At 37.6% G+C, this 19,626-nt stretch overlaps 1 protein-coding gene across 3 annotated transcripts; it reads left to right on the top strand.

Moving 5' to 3' along the window:
* The first annotated feature begins 3,677 nt into the window (after window positions 1-3,677).
* Window positions 3,678-16,025, top strand: ednraa (endothelin receptor type Aa). Of its 3 annotated transcripts, none has more exons than XM_079462426.1 (8): window positions 3,678-3,907; window positions 4,912-5,415; window positions 6,986-7,113; window positions 9,826-10,024; window positions 11,091-11,243; window positions 11,428-11,561; window positions 11,685-11,793; window positions 13,838-16,025. In XM_079462426.1, the coding sequence occupies exons 2-8, from the start codon at window positions 4,984-4,986 to the stop codon at window positions 13,973-13,975; spliced, it is 1,293 nt and encodes a 430-aa protein (XP_079318552.1). In that variant the 5' UTR covers window positions 3,678-3,907; window positions 4,912-4,983; the 3' UTR covers window positions 13,976-16,025. The 3 variants fall into 3 exon arrangements, with proteins under 3 accessions (XP_079318552.1, XP_079318550.1, XP_079318551.1); XM_079462424.1 differs by having other exon boundaries at window positions 3,719-3,907; window positions 4,915-5,415; XM_079462425.1 differs by having other exon boundaries at window positions 3,725-3,743.
* The last annotated feature ends 3,601 nt before the right edge of the window (window positions 16,026-19,626 follow it).

Below are 19,626 nucleotides of genomic sequence, written 5' to 3'. Positions count from 1 at the left end.
CCTTGAGATTTAGAAGTTGCCTAAGGGCTTCAACATAACACCACACCAAAACTGAGATTTATGAATTGAAGACAGACCTTTCAAAGTATTTGCCTAATTTTTATGGACTCGAGAAAGTTACAAATAAACATTATCTCATGCAAACTACAGCTCTGTGAAATGTTTCATGACATGAATATGATTGTTCATGTCATTGCAACAAAAAATCTATGTTGATCAAAGGCGACTCGCTCTGTTTCCACTGGTGTCCAGCTGCTTTGTATAATGATATCCAGCTCTACAGCAAAACAGGTTCTGGTAAACAAGGAAAGGCAGTTTTATGTTAATTATGTATTATTAATTTGAGATATTTTCAACAATAATCAAGCTTAACAAAAGCTTTAAAAAAACTATTATCAGCAAATATTTATCTTCTCAAAACATCATACATGTTGTTTTTGGCTTATTGTAAAGGCCAACACATATATGCATCCCTATCCATCCTCTGTAATTCAAAACAGATAATAGCAGCACTTCTCATGACCTTAGACCTTCTGATGTCAAAGTCAGATGACTAATGTGATCTAACTTTCCAGAAGACTCTTTAGTCTAGAATATGAATCATGTTTTACTCCACAGCAAAGAGACAGATGAGGTTAAGTGGACAAGGAGATGAGATGTTTGGGGCTCCTTTCCAACATTCTAAGTTTTCTTCTGACGTCTAAAACATTTTCTACTCGTCACAGTTAAACAATACTGTGGGCATTGTATGAAAGGAATCAGATCCTGTATTGTTACTTTTAAAAAACACTAACGTTGTCAAACAGAATGGCAGAGCGGCTTTCACGCTTGAGCCATGTTTCAAAGGTATTGGTTCCCGTGTGTCACATGACCAATCACAATGTGACAGGTTAGAATATAAACAGCTGCGATGAGTTTTGAGAACTACATCAGAGGTAAATATTACCTGTAATGGCATTTCAATTTGTTTATCGAGTTTTTTTGGAACACTTAAATATAGTGCACTTGCATGTGCACCTTTTATAATATTAATCATTTTTTCTTTTAAAACACCATTAACTTCCATGCAGAAGCGTTGACATTCTGCCTAAGTGTTTCGCATTTGTAGGTGAACTTTTTCTTTCAATAAAGTTCTTCCTTACAACATCTCCGTGAACTTTTTCTAGAGCTGTTCTCGCCACAGCACCGAACCCTGCACAAGACACCACCATCACAGCCCATGTCAGCATGCCAATCACAGTCACCACACAGACAATGAAATTGGTCTTCTTTCTCAATTTCTCTCTCATTCTCATTCTCGCTCTTTCTTTTGTTTTTGGTGCAAGTGCCCCAGTTATGAAACCGCGTGCATCCCACTCAGTCAGAGGTTTGAGCTCCTGCTCCCTCCCACAGGGTATGTACCAATATGCACGGAGCACAGTTTCACAGATGCCATCAGAGAACAAGCATATGAATTACCAGGCAGCCTGCCATCTTTGAGTTCAGACAGAATTCCATTAATACCAGATGAAGAGCCCAAACAACAACAGCACAACAACATGAAAGTCCAAAACAACTGGGACCAGGTAAAGGTTTCATCATTTTACATATTAATGTCTTGATTAACAAAGACTCCAAACTCCAGTCTCTCTCTCTCACGCGCTCTCATGCTCCCTCTATCACTCTCTCTCTCCATCCCCCGAAAGTTGTGACACCGCTGAAACTACCGGCAGACTTGAGGAATCCTGTCAGCAAATCACGTTACGATTAATAAAAGATATGCCACTGTTGACCATGACTTATTTAAGAGCTATTAAAATTTCATGCCTACAATTAAAGAAAACACAATCGTTTTAAAATTGAATGGCAATAAATATTAGTATTACCTAATTAAGTCAGAATTAATACTAAGCAGGCTGCTTTGCTACGAATGAACGTTCCAATTATAAGATACGCATACAAAGGTAATGAGATGGGAAATGAAATGGCCCATTATGTCTGGTCACATGGAAATATAATGAGAATATACAATAGACGCAATGTGGATGTATAGTATGATATTTTCAGGAACATTCGGAACAATACAAAGTATTTTCCACCTTTGTACTTTGTATTGAATTATGTAGGCATTGTACGCTGTACATTAATTTGTACATTGTACATTGATTTGAGTGTGTTTTGGAATTTTACATGCGATTTTAGCACATTATAAATCATTTTGTGTTGGTTTTGTGTCAAGTTAATAAAATGGACGAGACACGGTTGAGTGGAAAGTGACACAAAATTCGTTGTCCTTAACTAGACGTGGAGATGTGTTCAGTTTTGAAGAGATTGTTGTTTTCAACATATCAGTTTCAGATTGTAATGGCAAAGTTTCTATAGACCAGGATATTCAAGCTGGGGTCCTGGAAATCCGCAGGGGATCTCCAGAAGGTTCTAAGGGGTCCCCAAAAATGTCAGATTTTTTAAAAAGTGTAATGAAACAAGTTTATTGTGTATACATCCTACATTACTCTAAGTTTGGCTTATTATTTGGCTTTGTAAACATAACGTTTTTTTAAACGTATTTAGTTTAAATATAGTGCTTTCAAATAAATAGATGGATATGTATTTTAGGAAGGGGGTAACCCACTAAAGGTTCATTACATTTTGGGGTCCTTGGCATCATAAAGTTTGAAAAAGTTGGAATCCCCTAAAAACCATTTGTAGCGCCTTTATTTTTAACAATGTAATATCAAAATTAAAATGACTTAATACACTTTATACTGTAAAATCCTAAGCTAAAGAGGCCAGATGGATATCCCTGACATCGAACAAACACTCACATGTCAATTTCTGTCAAACGATGTCTAATCTCCATGGATACAGAGGAGCAAAATGAGCTGTGTGTCAGCAGGTCAGTTTTTTATTAGAAATCAGTGCAGTTGCTGTATCAGCTCATTGATAGGATTGTTAGGCGCCTGTTGGTCCTTCTGATAGCAACCTTCCTGCACTTAGACCCCATATTGATATTGGCCCATTTTACTAAGTATAGCCGTACAGGTTGCATAATGGACACTAATGCAGTCATCCAGGCACTTTGCTTTGCGCGAGCGTGTTGTTGCCATCGACTTTCTTGAAGTCAGCTTTTTATGCATTGAGGGCTCATAATGAAAAAGAGTCTTTCGGCTTTCATCCAAAATATCTGCGATTTGTGTAGGAGCTGGTAAAAGCAAACTTGAACCCAGGGCTTATGTGGGCTTTTTGTTCGCATGGTGAAGTACGGCACGGCAATCAAGTTTTCCCGTGAGTCTGACCACCCACATTGCGATATTTTGGGCATTGAAAGTTCAAGGGATATTTGGCTCTCGATCCCAGCAACCCCTTACTCCCCCTGCTTATCCCTCAGAATCCCATCTAAGACACTTGTTGGCGAGTTTGTCAGATGCAAGTATTGCTGATCATCGGGGAAAAGGTTGACACGGTGGCAGGGTCCTGTCAAGGTGTCGATTGAGGGAAAGAAAAACGGGAGACAGAGAGAAAACCTCTAGAGATGATTTGCGATTCCTCCTGATGCTCTGAGCTTCGGCTGGTTGTCGACAGCCAGGCAGGCTGTACCTCGCCGAGAGCTGGCGTTTCCTTTGGGGCCCCCCTCCCGGCTGTGGGGGGAGGTGGAGTATTGAAATCCCACCCGTCAAAGTGCTCTCTCTTAAACACTCACGTACACACACACATACACCAACTCTCCACAGGAAAAGCAAGAGACAGAACGTGCAGCAGCTCTGGTGCGTCGCGCGGTCCAAATGGGATCTTGCTACACTTTGATAGTTAGTTAATTACTCATATGATACCACACAGATGTCTGGGGGGCTCTAGCCGAATTTCATCTCGCTAACTCACAGATTGACTGAATGACGGGATCCTCGGGAAGGCAAACATTTAAGGAGCGGTAGGTGCAAAACCAGGAGGCATTTATAATTCATAAGCGTAACAGTTTACGTGCCGTTAAAGATCCCTGTAGTGCCTAGCTGATGCTAAACTGAGATGCTACTTGAAGGGCTGTCTGCTAAATAGTTCCTTGTGTACCAGGTGGTGGCAGCGGCTTTGAACAGGGAACGCACCTTGGCTCAGAAGCGTTCCTTTGCTGTCAAGATAATGAAAGGGGGTTTAAAATGATTCCAAACAACAGTTGATTAACTTTTCTAACTTGTGCTTCTCTTGCATTAACATAGTCTACTTTGATTTTATGGATAAAGAATATAACATACTTGAAAAAAAAACTTTTGTAAGAATCTATATTCCATATTTTCAAGGAAGCATGTGATTAAAATGAATCGAAATTGTATCTTGCAGCTGTGTTCAGTATATTGTATGATATACGGTTTGTCTGATATCAAATATATGGTGTCTTTGTCCATGGCATGCTTCAAATTGTTATGAAATTGACTGTTCATGACATTTATGACATGATAAAGTGCTGTTTGTTTGGAAAACCAACCGAAATCAAAATTAAAAACAGAGAGGGGCGCTGCATGTTGAGAAAACCAAAATGATGAAAGCCATGCAACGGGCACATTGTTGAAACAACTATAGAAATAAACAAAAGCTTGGTGCTGTGCCACTAGTGCCATGCCAACACAGATAAGTTATTGCCGGGAATGACAGGAAAGGCAACGTCTCGTCCCCAAAGTGTGACAGTAACGCATAGTGGCACCCTCCATCTGTGCATCTCTACTAAATCTCTTTTGAAGTTGTGCTGAAGTTTTGTACACTTTTAAGCAATTCTCTTTGATTTCATTTTATTCCAAAGCCTGTGTCATAATATGCCAGTCTATTTATTATGTGTGTGTGTATGTTATGATAATATGAGACAGTTTGAATGTTTGTTAATGGAACTTAAACTTGCTTTGACCCAGCATGTGTTTTTGACGTCCATTCCCTTTTTTTCCCCAGAAGCTGTGATTTATAGCCAAATTCAGAGTCTTATCACCTCATCTGGATTTTAAACCTGAACTGTGTTTAACAATGTGCACTACGATGCTACGTTTGTTTTTGCTGATGGCCGTCGTGGCCACTAGTGGAATTTGTCGGTCGAACAGCACGGATGGGTCTCGGCACACTTTCCCTCAAGTCTCCACTACCCCTAAAACCAACCCTAAAGTGGATCTCCTGCCTGCCCCTCAGCCCAGCACCCGTAAAACCTTGATGGCTAACAGTACCCGATTCAGGGGCCCTCCACCCTGCAAGGATGAAACCTCCATCAAGGTCTATTTTAAGTACATTAACACCCTTATCTCCTGTGTCGTGTTTGTGGTGGGGATGGTGGGCAATGCCACGTTGTTGAGGATTATTTACCAAAACAAGTGTATGAGGAATGGACCCAATGCTCTTATCGCCAGTCTGGCTCTTGGAGACCTCATCTACATCACCATAGTTATCCCTATCAACGTCTACAAGGTATGGAGCACACACCGCTTCTTTGCCTGCTTTGCTCTTTATGTCCAATTGATAGGACATGACATAATTTTGTTTTTTTCACAAATCAAAACACCAGCCTATACAATAGAAAATAGTGTACTTGAATGCAGGAAAGGGAAACGGGTTGGTAGAGGAAGTTGGGAGGGGTTTGGATGCAGAGGGCAGGGGCGTGCAATTATATGGTCATCCAGAGTTTATCTCTAGGGCCGCCCTGTTACGGTTACAGAGGCTTTTGTGATGAGAGCAGCAGGGATATGGTTTGCTAAAATAAACACCCTCTGTCTGGCACTTAGTCACCAGATAAAGTCCCTTGTGTGATTCACTGCTCATCAGTGAATCCGGTTATCAACAATGTACGGCATCTTTACATAGTCTAAAGAAGAACTTTAGCTGGATTTAAAGAAAGCTGTGAGATTTACAATGCTAAAACACTCACCCAAAGTGTACGGTTCGGCACAGCTTGTGTATCTTGAGATTCCAAGAACTGATAAAACAAACTTCATTTTGAGCGACTTTTCAACAGGATATTGGAAAGAGATGTTAGAAGAATATAATCATGAAATCGCATTTGTTAGGAATATAAGTTAGCTGACACATATGTTCCAAAATGAGAAAACTCTGTTTTATCGTGTTGGTTAGCTGTATTTTATTAGTTATTATGGCTTAAATCAAAACAAGCAAACTGCAGTTTGATTGATATTAAATGGAATGCACAATAAAATAATATAAAAAAAAAGAATCTTTAATCAAATTTTGGACCCAAACTCTTCATATACAGTAGTAGTTCACTGATATTTTCTCTATTAGAATGGGAGGTTTAACAGATAAAAACAATATGTCATGGTCATAATGGAAGCACGCGGGTGACGCACACAGTTAAAACTAGCTTTCAATAAACATCAAACACGCATGAACACCCACTTCTCCAGCTGTACCATTCCCTCGCTGATTAAATAGTGAACTCTTCATACAAACAGGACCAGGATACACCCGTGAACAGTTTCCTTTCTAAACCTGAGCATAATCCGCATACTTTTCCTGTTTAACAAAAGACAAGGTCTTTTCAGAGAACCTTGTCAAGGCCACTTGACTGATTACACATCGCAGGGGTTCATCGTGAACAAACGAGAGAGGTCATATCCAAAATGTGTACTTTAAACAAGGAGAACTGTTTTCAACAGCACAGGTGTCTTCTAAGCTGAAAACTAGCAAAAGTAGCCTACACAATGACCAGTGAAGTGCCTGGGCTGATGTAAACACAGTCATTGAAATGGCACTTAAGCGGTTTCTTTAGGACAAAATGTGTACACTTAAGGCCTAAGAAGGGATTTGAGAAGCAAATGCTTATTTAAGTTCGACACGCTCAGGAAAAGCAAATTCCAATAATCCAGTAATGGTATTTGTATGTTCTAAATGTTCTAGGCATTGTTTTCAGATAAACAAACAATCTTTTCTCAATTTAACATAGTTTTGTCATCTCCATTCAATGCATTCTACTTAAATGATGTCAAATGGCAGAACACTCAGGAATTCTATGTTTTTGTTGCAGTTGCTTGTTACGAAATGGCCGTTTGACGACAGCTCTTTTGGACTTTTCCTCTGCAAGCTGGTGCCCTTCCTCCAGAAGGCATCTGTGGGGATTACAGTACTCAATTTGTGTGCATTGAGCGTGGACAGGTAACTCGCAATTTAACCATTTAATAGCCCTTATGTTGAGATCTTTGAAGATCTAAAAGGCATAGTTCACCCAAAAATGCTAATAATGTCATGAATTACTCAAGTTGTTCCAAATCTGTATCAATTTCTTTGTTCAGTTGAACACAAAGAAAGGGAAGAATGTCAGTAACTGATGTTTCTGAGGCACAATTGGCTACCATAGCAGGAAAAATTATTATACATATATATGTATATACTACCTGCTATGGTAGTCAAGAGAGTGTAGTTTTATTCATCGTGCGTGTAATTATATGTACAAAGGTTTTCATGTGCTTTCCATGATTGGCCAATAAATGTGCACTAAAGTGTGTTATAAATTGTATTGTTGATTGTAAAACAAGGGCTGAAAATGGCCAAGACATATTATATTTTAAAGATGCGGAAAAATCCACATTACCGATGTATGAAATCTGCATAACATTTAAAGGCTAGTGGGAAAACCTTGAAAATCGTCAACATTTTGAACTGTAAGTAGCCTTGAAATTCACTCATTGGACTCTCCCCTCAATTTCCCATTCATATATTATTAAGGCCATAATTTGTGCACAATTATTAGTAAATAAGACCCAGTGTAATGCAAAAGGCCCTGCAGAAACCAGAAATCAAACTAGAGTCAAAGCTTCTAATCCCAGAATTTAGAAAAGCTTTTTTTCATAGCTCATGTAATTAAATAAAGCTTTTTTTGTTCTCTCCCCTCTTGCCCCTAAACCTCTTCCTAATTTGACCTTTAAACTTCAGGCCACAGTGAAGTTTAGTGCTCATATTTCACTGTTGAGGTCTCAGGATCACATTTGGACAAAGGTCAGAAAGTGGGGTTATGATTTTATCCCATGCTACGCTATAGCTTCTGTAAAAAGTATTGATATAAGTAATTTTGACTGAATTACAATCCAATATAACTGATACTTAATGTCTCAATGTCACTGTGCGCTTGTTGTTCATCTTTGAACTTGAATGAATCTCCATAGCAGGTCCTAAACCCTTAATGCTTAGGGTTTCTCTAAATCAAAAACACATGATGCAGACGTTGACGGAATCCATCTGCTTTTACTTTTGTTTTAATTCCGACACAAAGCATTAAGGTGCCTTTCTCATGGCATTAAAACAATATAAAAAAACATTTATATTTGATACTTGGAGCAATTCTTCGATTAAACCACAGTGTCTCTTAAGTAATTTTGTAATTATACAAGTGGAATACTTGTGAAACAGGTTAAGTCAACCGAAAACGGTATTTTATAAAGCATTTAATTTTTTTACTTGGATGAAACAAAAATAGAGCACACATAATGTTTTTTGTCTTGTGGAAGAAAACTTTTCCTGTATCACAATGATCAGGGTGGTTCCTGAAAAAGCTTCACAGGAAATGTTAATGGTTTTACTCATATGGTTTAGGGAAAAGGTCTGTCAAGTTCTGGTCTGAATGAGGGCACTTCCTCCAGTTTATAAGGTCACATCTAATGGGCACCTTTCATTAGAAAGTATTTTACTCATCAGAAAGCTCAAGCCACCTGCCCACCTTTGTTTAATCATGACCACGAAAAGAACAAAATAGAGAAGTGGGTTTTTGGAAGTTTGGAAAACTTTTATTTAACTCTTTAGGGAAGGACCATTGGTAAAATTCACTTTTGGGCAAAATGTGCAGCTGGGCCTCCTTTCTCCTGCTCGAACTGACTATTTATTCATTAAATATTTAACTAAATCCTTATTAATTGACTAATAAATAAATGATTCATTAATAAATTATTAATCTAATAAAATGTTGTATTTTATGTATTTCCTATTTTTTATTATTTTAATGTTTATATTTGGGGAGACGAGGACGGTCTAATTTATATTCTACACAATAAGAGTGCATTCGTGCCACAAATATGTAGCAGCCTTTTGCTGTTTTTAAAGAATGTATCACTCCATGAATCTAAAGTCTGCGCAGATGCTTTCAATTAGTTCTTGAATCACGCAGAGGAAATGTTCAGCACAACTAGTCCAATCGGTGTTCCTTGTGTTGCGTGAGTCTGAATATTATTTCTTTAATTCCAGCTGAGCGTCTGCGAAGTGGCTACATCTCCACTTAGTGAAATATAAATGCCTTATTGTTGTTAAACAGGAATATTCAAACAGGTCATTAAAAAGAAATTTAGTTACATATAAAATCTTCATGCACCATTTTACGGAAACATCCACCAGAGAAAAAATATTAATGAAACAAACAGGCGAACATGATTTGGAAACAAGGAAACAAGCAGCCAGGCGAACCAGTGACTTTATCCAAACAAACAGTTGAAGTCTGTGAGCATTTCTGTAATATGAATATTAAACGCATAGCAGTCTTTTCATTAAACTTAAATCAACCTTTTCTTGACTATCGATGCTGTAAACCAGTAGCCGAGTGTTTTCACAGCTGCACTGGAATATTTTCCCAGAATCTTTCCTACAGGATATGAACCTGATCAGTCAATCGTTGCAGGTGTTGACATAAAAACCTGCGAGAAGGATTAAACATTCTACCCTGAGGTCATTTACAGAGGTTATAGGCTAGCATACAAGTGGAGATGCTGTTTTTGGCTTCATATACTTGACTCCCATGTTTTTTTTACAATGATGAATAATATCATCGACTCTTGGATCTTCAGAGCGACATGTTAACAGTTCTTGTCCCTATTTGTGGTTAAGGTACAGAGCTGTAGCATCCTGGAGCAGAGTGCAGGGGGTGGGTATCCCCCTGTTTACAGCTATTGAGATCTTCTCCATCTGGGTCCTATCCATCATCCTGGCCGTGCCAGAGGCGGTTGTCTTCAACATGATCACCTTCACCTACAACAACCAAACCATCCGCACGTGTATGCTGAAGCCTGAATCCGACTTCACAAGGGTAGGCTTTTTTCAGATGGATGTGTTTTGTTCCCTTACAGTATCTGGAGTATAAATCCTCAAACACTTGAATATAGTTGCAATAAACACGGCATCCTGTCGGGCTGACCTCAAGCAGGATGCGCAGCAAAACATTTTTACCTTTAACAAACCTACTAAACTTTGATCCTGGGACAACGTTTTGTGAACATCGCTGAGAAAACGAGGGATAAGACTAAAATCTTTCAGTCTTCTTTAGTTGTTTCGTGTAGATGCTATCTGAAGATTTATTTTGCTTTGTTCAGAAGAAGTAAATTGATAGCAGACCGTGAGTGCAATTACAAACTGATGCATCTCCCTCAAGCAGAGCCATATGTGTGGATGAGAAACACAGACTTCATTCTTCATGAATCACAGAAACAATGGACAATTCACACACACGATACAACTTAATCCAACACAGATGCAATTACATTATTGTTCGGGTGTGTTTGAAGGTTTTGTGTTGTTTCACATGTGTTAGTAAGGTATAATGTACAGGCAGCCGGTTGTTTTCGCAGAAATAAACCCCGACAGTGTGATCAAGACCTGACGCGAATTGTCTTGTATCACACTGAAGGGGCATATTTCACGTTAAGAGCCAGCTGTTTGTACATTATCCCGCTTAATACACAGCTACTTGACAAATAAGAACTAAATTGGACATAAAATGTGAATTTGAAATCTTTTTTAGCTCATTTTTAACGAATGCAGCCGTTTACTTTCGGTTTTTAGATAAGAACAATGTTCAAAAGTCAAAAACAGGCAATTTGGTTTAATCATTTGTAAATATTATGTCATATATGTTATTGAAAGACATATTTATATTTAATTTGTCCCAAATAAATCTGATAAAATTATTTTTATTGTTGCGTCTGGCCAATCAGAATCAAGCATTCAAACAAGCCGTGTAATAACAGTGAATAAATTATCCATCTTAATATGGTCAATTCAGATCTTGTTGAGCAGCCATTTTGTTACTTTTAAAGCAAAAACCAATAGTTTGCACTTTGCAGGTCATGACCTAATACATGTTTTTCACCTCTCAGTTCTATGTAGATTGGAAAGACTGGTGGTTGTTTGCCTTTTACTTCTGTGTGCCTCTGGCCTGCACAGCCATTTTCTACACACTGATGACCTGTGAAATGCTCAATCGCAGAAACGGAAGTCTTCGGATTGTTCTCAGTGAGCATCTCAAACAGGTAGGAGAAAACTCCTCAATATACAGTAAAATATTGTTGCTGTAGCATAGTGATAGCATGTAGACCTCCAGGATTATATTTTACTTCCTCTATTAACAATTGTAAAATAACTATTTCATTGGTTTGTAGTAGAACCTTTGTTATATACGTAACTCTGAATGATTGCTTTGTTTGCGTTTTGCAGCGACGTGAAGTGGCCAAAGCCGTCTTCTGTTTAGTGCTGATCTTTGCCCTTTGCTGGTTCCCACTGCATCTCAGTAGACTCTTGAAGAAAATGGTTTACGTTCCAACTGATGAAAGACGTTGTGACCTACTCAAGTGAGTAAGCCATTTTTCTACTGAAGAGCATCCGATTTATTTTATACCATACCTGTAGCTCACACTGTATTTTTTCTTCAAGCTAAAGTTACATAGTTAATGAGTGAGTGTCCAAAATTTCAGCTTCCTCTTGATCATGGATTATTTCGGTATAAACTTGGCCACGGTCAACTCCTGCATCAATCCCATCATCCTCTACTTTGTAAGCAAAAAGTTCAAGAACTGCTTTAAGGTGAGTTTTGCTTGTAACTAATTATAACTGTATGTAATTGCTAAAAGTACAAATTAGGGATGGGCACAGTACTCAATCACTCTTGTACTCAAACGTGACAGCGACGCGATCGATCATAAAAACATAATCTGAGTTTAAAAAAAAAGTCCAGTCCAAAGTCCAAACCGAAAAACAGAGAAAATGGCTTTAAAGTCACGTAGTGATGTTTGGCTTCACTTCGAAAAAAAATATGCAAAAACAGTTCGGTGCAAAATATACTGCGCCAAGCTGTCACACAAATCTACCACAAGTACAATGCGTTATCATCTAGTATTTGTACATAAAATGTCTTCCGATACCACCAAAGACCCAACTCAGACAAGCATCGCATCTTTTACCGTCCATTACAGACAGAAATGCAGCGCAGACAGAGGTGAAAAGATAACACAACTAATCACTGAAATGATAGCGAAGGATTTCCTGCCCATTCGTTTTCGCCAATATATTGTAAAATAACATTTTGGTTTATCAAACAGTGCTAATGTAATCCAAAATATTGCAAACATATTACATTGTGATCATTGTCTCCATGATGGACGCTTATTTTATCTCTATTTTAAACAAAAGAATTGTGATTCTCAATTTATCCAGAATGGTGCAGCTCCACCTTGTCAATTCTTATGTCAGACCCTATATGGGCCCCTTCCAGTAACGCATTGAGTGTCATTGCAAAAATATGAAAACGGATTACATTTAAAGCATAATTATTACATTTAAAGATGATGTGTGTGTGTAATTTTTGAAGGATCTATTGACAGAAATGTAATATTATATACATAACTATGTGTTCACGACATTAGCTGGAGGCAAAACAAAAGGAAAACTGGAGGTGGCCAATACAAACCAGCACAGATTCGGCTACATAAGGAGTTTAAAATATCATCTTGTTGTGTTGAATACAGTCTCCAATTTTATATTTTAACACATACCTGCTGCCATTGCCAAACAAAAACACTGACGACAGCTGTAGTAGCTGTAGTTAAATACAAGACAATAGACTATCATCAAAATGCTTGCGTTTCACATTTGTTGGTGTGGATAATGATTTAGGTATGTGTTTCTTAAACTATCTCACGTATGCACACCTAATCAATAACTGGGTAACAAGTGTTAACATTTGACACGTAGGGTATGCTAGCTAACTTTGTTAGTTATACAACTAGCAGTTAACTATCGGCCAGAAACAAAACAAAGGAAACCGTCATCTCTTTTAGTTTAGTTTTCACAAGTGCGTTAGTATAAAGGGAGAGGAAACAGTGACAAGGCTCATGTTATGCGTCAGGTTTCGGTTTGTGGTCAAGTAAATGCATTTGCTAACGTTTGCCACTGTTAGTACACGCAGGCTTCTATAGATGTATAAGCTCTCGTTTATCTTTACTATACACGCTTGGTTTCTCTGTGTGTAGATGTCAGTCAACTTAACCGGAGGTAATCCGGTCAGTTCGTGCTTGGATCCATTGAGTGAGCACTTACAGGTTGTCCAGGTTCCTTGCGTTAAAGTAAACTTTTTTGTTAAACCTTACATGTTAAAATTAATCAGATTTTTTCTAGTCATTGTTAAAAAGCAAGCAAACAAAACTAGCGTTAGTAATGCGGTCAGGGGGATCTTTCTGCCTCCACCTAAGCTCCACCCACAAAAGCATTTCACAATTTTTACTAACAGAAAAGGCGTCTATCAAGAATGAAGCATTGTGTTTTAATACCTTTAAATAAACGATTTATATCTACATATACTGCGTGTGGCCTTGCATGTAAATCGTCATGTTGTTTCTACAGTAGGCCTAAACGGGCAAACTGCTTAACCGAGCGCGTTTCGTAAATACAGTTCACCTTCGACATAGAAGCGTGATAACGTTTTAGTCCTGTGTCAGCCACCATAGTGCTTCAAAAGGTAGGGGTGGAGTGAGCTTGATGCTAGATGTCGCAACATTTCATAAACTGGACCTGCTTACACAAACATATATTTTAATTTTGATATGATTTTCATTTGTTCTGACTCTATTAGTCCTGCCTGTGCTGCTGGTGTTATACGAAAAACCAGGTGTCCAGCTCTGGCCCCATGAACGGCACCAGCATTCAGTGCAAAAACCAGGAGCCCTGTAACCTCAATACTGACAGAAGCCTCCGCAAAGACAGCGACTGAATAATGGATGTGAACCATTCGCAACCGCCTGTCAACATTCATGCTTGAAACATAAAAAAACGGCAGTCAGCCAGTGTCCAGCTTTGTAACTGCAATTCTACGACAGTAAGTAGTGGTCCTCTATGCTCGCCGCAGTACGAGAGAGGTTTTATATATAGCCCCAAATTAGACAATGGACCTGATATATTTAAAGTCTCCCGAAGACCCGGTACAGCCGTTCCCATAGATCTCTAGACTGTTGTTTTGCCGTGTGAGAAATTGTGGGAGTTTAAACCAACAGGATGCAGCAACAAATTCATTCTCATCAGGAACTCAAAGCGTTTTCCTTATGTAAACACTGTACTATGAAAATGCTTCGGATCGTCACTGTCCGATGTAAAAGGAAGTTTCAGAAAGGAAGAGTGAAGTGGTCTGGGTCAATCTATGTTCTGCGTCAATTCTTTTCTATGAGCTTTGCCAAAGAAACTCCCAGGATGCCCTTGAGGAGGCAGTCCATCCTTTAAGTTCAGTGTCCAGTTAACGTGCGTTTGTTTTTTTTAATGGGGCCACAGTTATGGAAGTTTGATGCAAAAGCAACAGGATCTTTAAAGTACAAAGGTTTAATTTTGTTTAGTGAATATGTTGTGCGCTGGACGTCACCTCGGTTTATTTAGTGGGAAAGAATGATAATGTATATATTTTTTCCTGGCTTTGTTTTTTGTTTTGTTTCATGTATATATATGCATGAAAAGTGGCTTTATCTCTAATGATATCTAATGCGTTTCATTAAAATGAATCTGTAAACTCAGAATAACTTAAAAATATGATTTACTGAACCTTGATGAATCATATTAACAACATCTTACAGTAACTTTAACATTTCCCAGCTGGATTCACTAATCATTAGTTCCAGTTATTTAAAGGCAAATGTAATTTTGACCTTGTTGGAATTTAACAGTGATTTCTAGGAAGGCATCCAATTGCAACAAACGCTGGGTTATAGTGTGTTCTGCACACAAAAAAAGACAGAAGGAAAAAAATATTTCTTCATTCTGAGCAGAAGGGCATTGAGCCTTTATGTAATCTAAACAGATATGCCCAAGAGATACAAACATATCCTTGCTTTATTTTGACACTGTGAATTAAATGATAACTGATACATTTTAGTAATAGTTTACCTTATTCTTGCTAATATTTAACGGCCTCAGTATTTCAAACTTAAATATTTTATTGTTGCAAGCAAAAATATACAGGAAAATATAATGAAATCTCATTTGTTTCTTCATATAATTTGAAATACTATGAAAGCTGTTATGAATGAATATATACCATTTTTGACAAATATCTACACTGGTCCTGGTGTTAATTGAAGTGACACTTGTAGATGGACATTTGTTTGTGAGAGAAGAAAGAACATTTTTGAGACTATGATGTCACAGATTAATGATGATGTCACATACGTATACATATTTACTACCACTATTAAGTGAGGAATGTTGCACCTTTATAAACTAATATTTTAACTAATGAAACAGTGTTCTTTACTTCTCTATATGCCATGAATTACCGTGATTAACTATGTATTATGTTACATATCATGATTGCCAGTACTTATAACATTTCAAGACTGATAAAGCCTTAGTCCAATTTTCTAGACAAGCTGCTAGTTATTTTTAAAGATATTGGACTATTGATCCTACCACTTAAAGCAATGCTGTCTTATCTCAAAACGTAATGAGGTTTCCATGTTCAAAGAACGTGCCTTGTGACAGCTGTCCGTTTCTCCCTTGTGAAGAAGCCCAAATATGAGAGTGACTTAAGATGCACTTTGACCCAACAGGCAACACGGCCCCTCTGGGTCATCTGTGTCAAGCCAGAGGATGTGAAAGGCACGTCTACAAAAGATTAAATGTAAACTGTGGGATTTAGATGGAATTTGTTAGCAATGTCTGTCCAGAAAATATTCATTTAGTAAGAAGTCTTCCAGTGGTCTGGTTATTGTTTGTACAAATAAACATGATTTCTATTTGCTTGCGTGGTGTGTCATATAATAAAAGAGTATATATAATAGAAATATTGTTCCTATACTGATTTATTATCAGAAGAGTTAATACACGTTTGTTGCTCTGAGGTAAAGAAAATACAGTAGTGACCAAAGGTAATGCCAAAAGAAAAAATATCAAAATAGGAGTTTTTTTTATGTATTTATTAGACAAATATATTTCACACAAAAGTCAACTATAGCATATCATTATTTTAACATACAAAAAGATACTGCATAGAAAAACAAAATGCTTGCAGGACATGAAGCATACATTGACTCATATTTTTCCAGCTATTCATATTTATTGATCCCATTGTATAGTAATATTCAGCATTGTTCGGAATTTTGGACATCAGTCGTGTGTAATTTGTTTTATTTTTCAAAGTATCTGTAATTCTTTGCATAGTTGAGCTTTAGTTTACAAAGTTTTTAATCTTTATATATTTTATTCAAAATATGAAAAAAGCAATAGCTGGACGTCACTATTGACCACGATCGTATGTTAATGCAATTTTGCTTTAACAGATACAAACGGGAAGGTTGATTTATTTTCTCATTATGAAGTCATTGCAATGCAATGTTCTAGACTGACTGTAAACCTTCTATATACACCAGCTAACACAAGCACTGCCATAATATATTACTTAAAAAAGGCATTTTGTTTGTTTGAAAGACATTCTTTATCACACACAAGAAATTAAAAAATTTGATATGAGACAAAAGACCCAAGAGCCTTCAAGTTATCGAAACGTTGATGAAAACTTCTCATCAGAGGTCTGAGATATTCTTTCTTTTGCCTTTTAAACTCAGAAAAAAGTTTTGGCCTTCAGGGAAAGCAAGGAATGGGTTTGCGTTGGAGGAATTTGGTGGGAACCTCTTGAGTTTGCCAGGGAGGAATCAAATGAAGCAAACAGCAGTAAAGCAAAGCTGATTCAATCATATAAAATCACATTTTTGAACAAAAATCACTTAATTGAAATGTTACCAAAAGAGGCATTTCTTAGGTTATCTGATGGAATTATGTGCAGTGTATTAACCAAACTAAGTGTAGGCCAAAGTGTGTTGCAATTGAAATGAACTGAAAATAACTGTCCTGCTTACAAAATCGATTGTATTGTATTACGTTTCATAGTATTATCTAATCTTTGGAGAAAAAACAATAGCTAATACAGGAACTGTGGGATTATCTGCTTGTGTATTAAAATGGTAAATATTTTTTTCTGGAAACATTTAGCTATTAAAAATAAAATCCTCTCAGCACAAAACTGCATATGTTTTGAGGAAAGACAAAGCTTCTCGGCACGCAATCCAAAGCCAAACTGCCTCCATATTAGCAAACAAAATACTCTATAGACTATATACTTTCTAAGGTTTATCTTTGATGGAATAAAGTAGAAACATAATGTAAAATATCAGTGTTGTGTGAAATCACAGTTAAGAAAACATTTGGATCAAATATCTGGATAAATTGGCCTTGACTTTGAGATATTACCACCCAAGATAACACACTATTTAAACATGAGGTAACCTTATGTCATGCAAGTTATTTAAAAAAATCATATGGGCCCAGCAATACAGAAATATGACAGAGTTCCAAGAATAAATATGATTGTTCTGAGGTGTTTGCTCAATATTAGAAGTATTTTGTCTAGACATTTTATTTAACACGTTGGCCTATATTGTTGTACTTTATAACAACTGTAAACAAGTAGACTGAATCATCTCTTTGGCCAGATGTTTAAGATGAATAAATAATCAAACTTATATTTTCATTTGTTCTGTCCTGAGGGTATCCATCTGGCATAACACCAATTCATACAGATCATAGTTTAAACACATACAAAGACATGTTGCTTAAAATACGTCTTGCAGTTCATTGTCTCAATTAAATCTACACCAAACACCGAAGCAGAACTATAAAGCTGGTGGTCAAGTGAGATGTTAGCTGTGGACGCCACTCTGTGTTTAAACTTTAAATGTGTATCCAATTTTCTCAAACACACCGCCTGTTTGTCTTCCCTGCCCTGACATGGAAGCGTCCCGCGTGCCATTTTGCAGAGCTATCCCTCCTAGCAAGGCGTTTGCATTGAGTGTGGCAACAGTGATTTCTAATTTATAAAAGCCAAAAGGATCGATTCAATATTCATGAACAATCTGTCCCACCACAACGAGCCATTTCTGTAACTGGGGGGCAGTATGACGACAGCACAGCGACATGATGGAAAAGTAAACTGAGTGAGATGCTTCATCCTGCAAATTCGGCCTGGGTTTGCCCTGTCCTGAATAGGGGTAGGACAAAAAAAATCGATATGGCGATTTATCACAATATTTTGGCCCGTGAGACATTATCGACACCAGGTATAGATTTTTTTGCTAAATTCATACCTACACTGCACCTACCGGAACGGCAGTACCCCAGATTTCTTCCAAGATTCCGGATGAACGGAAACCGTAATTCACAGCGAAGAAGAAATACGTGCGTAATGGCAGACCAACAACATATAAGAGATGCTCCAGCGTCTTTTAAATCAAAAGTTAGGGCGCATTTTTCTATTTCTTAGTGACGATACAAAAAAAACTCACTAAAGACTATGTGATCTGCAAGAACAGTCTCGGAATAATTTAATACAATGGCAACATGCATTTTGTAAGGCAAAGCTTCATTTTTCGTTGCAACATAGTCCATTGCCATGTTTATAGAGATGTTGATAGAGTTGTATCAGTCTTTACCGCTGATAGAAATGTGACTTTTCTTTACTATACTTAATGTTGTCACAAACTCATCTCTCTTTCAAATAAGCATGTTCAAGCTTATGGCGATTTGACAGCTGTGTTTGCACTTCTGCACTTATTGTACATTGTTGCTATTATATCAAATGAATGTACTGTTAAATACATCATATTACTTTTTGATGCCTTTTTCATTGACAGATGTCGTGATGTACCCTCATAGAATTGCCAAGCAATATATAGATTATCGCAGTATCTGTGCTTCGTGATATGACGTGAGCGAGCCATGTATCGCGGTTCGTATCGTGAGGTGCTCTGTGATTCCCACCCCTAGTCCTGAAATATTGAATTGAACCCCATTTTTGCGGAATATTGGTTTCCATGCTTGACAAATGTCAGGCAGGCGATGCTTAGTTGTAGTTTGTTTCTTCTGTGTTAAACAGCAACAGCAGAAGAGAGGAAAACACGAGCACTTTGTTTTACAGGTCAAGCACCGGCCTCTGCTTTCATCGTGGAAATGTTCAGCTGTAGTTGATTTTCCATGTAAGAGACCATTAAACTTGTCTTCCACATTTGGTGGATAATTGAAACAGGCGCTTTTGAGGACCGCTGGATAGCACAAGTCGAGACTGCGCTGTTTTTACCTGTACAAAACATGTATGTTTTCGTCTGACATTTTATATAGAAACAGACGCTGTGCAAATATACTAGTGAATATATATAAATATAATACATTTATTTGCTATATAACACTGAAATAAGTCGTTTAGCTGTGTCACAAAGACAACGTGGTCACATAAAAAAAACCCATAATATATGCTGCAAGCATATTTTTCATAGACGGTTTCAGCAGCAACATAAACAAACATCATGTGACGGGGACCAAACTTAACTTCCG

This window comes from Barbatula barbatula, assembly GCF_947034865.1.
Source record: "Barbatula barbatula genome assembly, chromosome: 8".
NCBI classification, from domain to species: domain Eukaryota; kingdom Metazoa; phylum Chordata; class Actinopteri; order Cypriniformes; family Nemacheilidae; genus Barbatula; species Barbatula barbatula.
Note: the sequence above shows the minus strand (reverse complement) of the source record. Positions and strands in the feature narration are given on the sequence as shown.

Bases quoted from the DNA above. Each gene is read 5' to 3' on its own strand.
- ednraa (XM_079462426.1), top strand. From the start codon at position 4,984: ATGTGCACTACGATGCTACGTTTGTTTTTGCTGATGGCCGTCGTGGCC. The intron at 7,114-9,825 runs GTAACTCGCAAT...TTTGTGGTTAAG, and splicing joins TGTGCATTGAGCGTGGACAG to GTACAGAGCTGTAGCATCCT. The intron at 10,025-11,090 runs GTAGGCTTTTTT...TTCACCTCTCAG, and splicing joins CTGAATCCGACTTCACAAGG to TTCTATGTAGATTGGAAAGA.